General features: G+C 45.3%; 1 protein-coding gene across 1 annotated transcript in view; it reads left to right on the top strand.

Annotated features, from left to right (window-relative positions):
* Nucleotides 1-1,577: 1,577 nt before the first annotated feature.
* The window catches only part of GABRA3 (gamma-aminobutyric acid (GABA) A receptor, alpha 3), a 30,918-nt gene continuing 26,495 nt past the window's right edge, over nt 1,578-6,000 (top strand). Inside the window, exons 1-3 of the mRNA XM_009701212.1 lie at nt 1,578-1,614; nt 1,718-1,785; nt 5,643-5,863. Coding sequence (XP_009699514.1) covers nt 1,578-1,614; nt 1,718-1,785; nt 5,643-5,863 — 326 coding nt within the window. The remainder of the gene's footprint in view (nt 1,615-1,717; nt 1,786-5,642; nt 5,864-6,000) is intronic.

The raw sequence follows: 6,000 nt of genomic DNA, 5'->3' as shown, positions 1-6,000 counted from the left end.
GGCCATGGGCAGCCATGCATCCTGATCCGATAACCATGGCTGTAAATTATTATCCCGGGTTTTTTTTTAGGGGGAGGGAGTTTGTGTTTTCTCTAAAACATAATTAGCTTTCTCTTGCCACATATGTTAGTGGGAAGAGCCTCGCTTCATTAAATGTTCTTCTCTGCTGTGAATCTCATTTGAGGACTTGTTTGGAGGGAGACGGAGAGAATACCCACAGCATTTAAGTCTTACAGAAGTAACTAATTTTGTTCAGGATGATGTCTTGTTGGCTTCTGGGTGTTTCAGAAAGTGTACTGCAAACATATTCCTCTTTAACCTTCTTTTTATTGCATCGAGATGAGATCAAGGGTTACTTATATAGCACAATAATATCAGCCACAGGCTGCGTCAGAAGCTTTCCAGTCATAATATCAAAAGACACGTATACATATATTTTAGCCATTAAGGAGAAAACCCTGCCAGAATGCATTATCTTATTTTTGGATACAAAACTTTGAAACACAAAACTAAGCTTCATAGTACTGCAAAATAACTGTCAGGGGACAGAAGGATTTCCATAACTGAATTGAGCAATGGACCATCCAGGCTACTTGCAAAGCTGCTGCAGTGACCAAAACGGGGTACTGTGCATAAAACATGAACTCTTCTTTGGGGCTCTAAATTGCGTTCTTTCATTGGGAAAGCAGCTCTGAGCCAGCTAATGCCATACAAAAGGAGCACAATGGCATGATCTATCCTTAAAGTGGTGAGGATTTATGGTAACATAGTGCTAAACTCAAGGCACCTCATCCATATTTTTTTCACTACAACCAAGTGGACAGAGTCTAGGACCATGAATCTGGCAAATCACTGTGCCTTGATTTCCCTGCAAAATGGGACAGCAGTATAGAGATTTCATTAGGAAACATGCCAAAGCCGTAATGAAGACAAGAATGAGAGCTCTATGTGCTGTTTGGCACATATGCTGGTGGCTGTGTTCTGCAAAGCACTTCAGTTTACCTGGAGGCATGCGATTAAGATTGCCCCTGGGTTTTAGGGCTCAGGGCAGGAACTGGGGCTCCATGGTTTTACTGGGGCAGTAAGGTTGCTGTTCAGCATCCACGAGGGCAGCACAACCTGGGATGCAGGGAAGCATGTGAAGCAGGCAAGCAGCAGCTTTGCAAGAGCCGCCACTTGACAAGAGCGAGGCACTTAGGAGAACAGCAGGCATGATGGCAGTAAAAGGCAATCAGAATACTGATTCTTTTTACATACAGATAAGCCTGAAGCTGTAACAAACCCAGGGTTTCCTAAAACTAGTGGAACGTTGCTAGGTTGTTTATCAGGCTGGGAGACACAAAGGGATTTCAGATTAAAAGGAGTTTCAAAGCATCAGGGCTTACCTCTGTATTGAAAACGTGTGGATCTGTACCACGTTTTGTATCATGTAGCTGCATACATTTTGTAAATAAGTATTGTCTAGCTGTGCAGGACATATTCATCCTCGGTATAAATGTGGGAAGCAGCAGAGCTACATCAGAGATGAATTTGCCCAACTACAAGTAGCCATTGTTCAGGGCACAGCAGTGTGCGCGATGCCAGCTTGCCGAGGGCTCGCCAGGGAGGTGCCGGGTGGGAAAAACCACCACATAACAAAACCCAAACGCTTCCCTGTACAAGCAAATCCAGTTTTCTAACTGTTTTTTCCTTTTTTTTTTTTTTTTTTTTGTCCTAGACAGCGTAACTGAAGTCAAGACAGACATTTACGTGACCAGTTTCGGCCCTGTCTCGGACACAGATATGGTAGGTGCCACTGCCTCGTTGCCTCACGGGGAGGGGTGGCTTCTCCTGCAGCCACAGTGGACATGTCCCACCCTCATCCCCAGACAATCTGGGCAAAAGTGGGATTTTCCTAAATGACAAGAACACAAGCAAGCATCTCAGCTGCCTGCCCAGGCGTGAGCGTGCCTCATCATCTTCTCGCAGGCCAAGGAGATCTCAGCACGGGTGGTAGACAGGGGTTGTTTCTCATGTGCATATGGGCTTTTAGAATGATAATGCAGCCTTGGAGGGTCGATGCCTTTGCACCGCTCAAGCACACTGCAGGCTTTAGGGTCTTCTTTTCCCTGCAAGTGCAACCTAATGAAATGAGGAGATCTGCCCACAGGACCAAGACCTACCATGTATGTAGCGTGCTCCACCCATTACATGCCTTGACAAACACCTTTACGGTAGCCAGTTTTCCTTGACCTGACTGTGTGTGGAGGAAGGAGGGCGCTCCCTGGGAAGAGGGGAGGATGCCCAGAATCTGGCCTGTTCTGGTGGTAGTGCCAGAAGAGAACAGTTCACTGTCAAACTGTCCTTACTGCTTGAACAAGAAGGGAGGCAAAAAAGAAAAAAAAACCAAAAAGAGTGAACTGATTGCAATATTTTGACATGTTCAGGGAAAATTATTAATGAAAAGGCCTGAGGTCTGAATTTAGGCTTGTATTCCCACAACAGTTTGTCTTCTAATTAAAACAGGACTGTGGAGCATAATTAATAGTGAACTTTCCAACAGCGTTTCTTACAGCTTGTATTCCACACACACCCAGGCGCAACAGAGGAGAGTTGGCCGTTGATGGTTGCTCAACATTTCAGGAGTGCCACGTGAGGACAGTCATGCATTCAGGACTTAGACCCTCCTGGGCATCCATTCCCAGAGGTGACCTGGTGCTGGCATAGCCCAGGCCAGTGGTGGGCAGTCCTGGCCTTGGAGAGAGCCCACCTCAGGAGAGGGAGCAGGCATTGCTCTCACTAGCTGGGTCAGGAAGGAGCCATGTCCTGCGGCTCTTGCTGCACCTCCAGAGCTGGGAGAGTTTCATTTTCTGTGCTGACACGGCTATGAACATCTCTTCAGCTGCCCCACGGACAGTCCTGTGCTAGCAAGCAGAGGAGTTGAGGGAGAATAAATTCTGCGTATTTCATTGAGCTACTAGCCCCATCACACGACCCCATGTTGATTTGGAAAGACCACTCCCTCCAGGGTTAGAAGTTAACTTGATGTCAGCGTAACCAAGAGCATTAATCTCATCTGAGTTCTCTCTCTATCTCGCTTGCTTTCCTACCGCAGCGGAGACCCATAATATATTCAGCAATCTTAGCCCTTGGGGAGTATCTGATAATTACTTCGAAGGTGGAGCATATTTGATTAAGGGAGTGTGTATAATGAACTGTGAAGAAGAAATATGAGGTATTGAAAAGAGGAAGGTATTCTCTGCAATGTGATTTGACAAAATGAATTTAAAATTAGGAAGACAGTTAAAGAATAATAAATTCTTTCCCCTTCACGTGCTTTAGTTCCATGTATTTTACAAATGCATAGCGAATGTGTTTTAGTGTGCCGTTCTGGCGCTAAACGCACACAGAAATGTGAGAGAGAGAAACCTCATCTCCTTGGGAAGTGTGGGGAGAGCCTGCTCCTCTGTGGTGGTTCCTTTCATCTCGGGAGTGAGCAAGTCCCTCCTTCCCCACTCACATCTGCCTGATGATCTTGCTCCCATCCCTCCCACAGGCATTACTCATTGCAATGGAAAGCCGCTCTTGCGCATCTTGATGCAGACAGAAACTGTAATTATGATGATGGAAGAGAGGTAGGTAAAGCTGCTGTGGAAAGTGGAAGAGAGCAGCTGGTTACAAAGTGTGGAGGAGGATGTGTAGACCTTTTCCCTGAGATGCTCCAAGGGACTTCTAATCTGTCTTTCAGTTTGGTTTGGAAAGTAGAGCCTGATAGGACCTGACATACACCTGAGTCTTTGGTAGTGAGCTCTTGCAGCTTTGCCTCAGTCCCCAGTAAATTGGGAAAAAACCCAAAACTTCAAGGGAGCTTCATGCTTTGGTGGATGGACTCTGGAGACAGACTCAGTCTCGTTGTTTTCAGTCACTTCTATAAGGCAGAGAAGGACATAAGGTAGAACTAAGTGTGTTCCTTGGAAGGGGTGACTTGGAAATGATGGTCTCATGGAAAGAAGTACAGAAAAGAGGGGAAGAATCTGAACGTGATTTCTCTTTTATTCAGGAATGATTCCTTAGTGTAAAAGAAGGAAAACATGGCCTGGGAAGTTGTTATAAAAGTTTTGCTTCTTTCTTTGTTTTTTTAATAGGAACAGGGAATTCTGAATAAGATAGCTCTTCTTCTGATAAGGACTTTTCCCAAACCTAGCTCCTGGAACTCCACACAGGCTCATTCCTTTGGTTTTATCCCTTTACTGAGCTTAAAATCACAAAGTGAAGATGACTTCCATGAAGGGGCAGAATATCTTGTACAGGGCAGAGCCTGTGGGAATGTAGGATCTTCATTTTCCTTCCCCCAGCCAGGCTCCAGAAACTTCATATTTGAGCAGGAGTGGCTCTCTGGCCAGGGAGTAGGGATGAATTTCTTTACCAAGATGCTTTCATTCAGCCGCCATCTGGTGCAAAACCTGTAGGAATTTCTATGACCTATAGGAAACTGACGCGCAGCAGCTTTAAATGCTGCTGAGAAGAGCTGCAGGAAAGAAATCACTCACAATAATAAGTTTAGTTGGTCCTGCAGCCTCCAGGAACCTGTATATAAAGATTATGAGTCTGCAACGGCAGGGGAAGAACAGCTGGGACAGACAGATTTTCCAAAGTCCTTGTCTCTCTCTGAAAGCCTCGTGAGCTAATGAGATCCTTCGTTAGCACGAGGTGAGTATTGTAGAGGTGAGCGGTGGTGCAGCTCATGCTGACGGGCTGAAGATTTTCCCTCAAGTGGCATGGACCCTCAGAGGACACAGGGTGGCTCAGGTCACAGGGAACAGCAGTCCCTTATGCCAGACACCGGGCAGATTGATTTAATTTTGCCTTGGGGTGGCCTTTGCTGCTTGGTCAAGTGGTTTCTGAGGCTGCACACACCGAGTGAGGAGCTGGCCCTGGCTGCAGGTGTTCAAAGAGATGACTTCTAATTGCCCCAACTAAAATTTGGCCTAGGAAATGGATTTCTACACTAGCTGAAAGAAAAAAAAAAAAGAAAAAAGAAAAGAAACAAAGGGAAAAATAGGAAAAAGGAGGAAGAATAAAAAGAAAAGAAAGTTATAGGATCTTGTAATGCAAGTTTGTGAGGTCTTTGATTCAATGCTTTTAGAAAAGTGGCCTGTGGAAAAAAATAACATTAAGACAATGTCATAGAACTTTATTTCTTTATTTTTTTATGACTCGGGGTATAATTACCAGTATCCTGGCCAAATTCCGTCTCCAGGAACTTTATTTTTGCCTTTTTAAATTCCCATGTAGCTGCACACAATGATTCCCTCCCCTGAAACTGGATAAAGGTGGTAGTGCAGCAGGGCTACCCCAGGACTGGTCACTGGCCACCGTATGCTGTATTGCAGCTTGTCTGCAGTGGTCAGAAACACAGAAACACAAATTTTGGCAACATATGTAAGTCATTATACAAAATGTGGTAAATGCCTCTATTGTCCATAGATTTCTCCACTGCCGTTAATCCCTACTTCTTGTTGCATCACACTTCATGCCAGTCAAGGTGTGCCAAAACACAGTATGCTCAATGACCAAAGATATTTACCATTTCTTGAAGCATCTTGTTTGCAATGTAGAACTGAGTAAAACAAGACTTATTTTTCTCTCCTTTCTCCACAAAGGAATACACTATTGATGTCTTTTTCCGGCAGTCCTGGAGAGATGAAAGGCTGAAGTTTGATGGTCCCATGAAAATACTTCCCCTGAACAACCTGCTGGCCAGTAAGATCTGGACTCCTGATACCTTCTTCCACAACGGGAAGAAATCTGTCGCCCATAACATGACAACACCCAACAAGCTGCTGCGCCTGGTGGACAATGGCACCCTCCTGTACACCATGAGGTAAGTTGTGTCTCCTGGGCCGGGGAATTCCAGGTCACTATACACGTGCAGGCAAGGATGGGACCTCAGGGTAGATTACAGCAGGGTTTGTGCAGGCTTCCACTGACTCTGTTAGCGTACTTAAGTCTGATCCTGCT

This window comes from Cariama cristata, unplaced genomic scaffold, assembly GCF_000690535.1.
Source record: "Cariama cristata isolate BGI_N322 unplaced genomic scaffold, ASM69053v1 scaffold14465, whole genome shotgun sequence".
Taxonomy (NCBI): Eukaryota; Metazoa; Chordata; class Aves; order Cariamiformes; family Cariamidae; genus Cariama; species Cariama cristata.
Note: the sequence above shows the minus strand (reverse complement) of the source record. Positions and strands in the feature narration are given on the sequence as shown.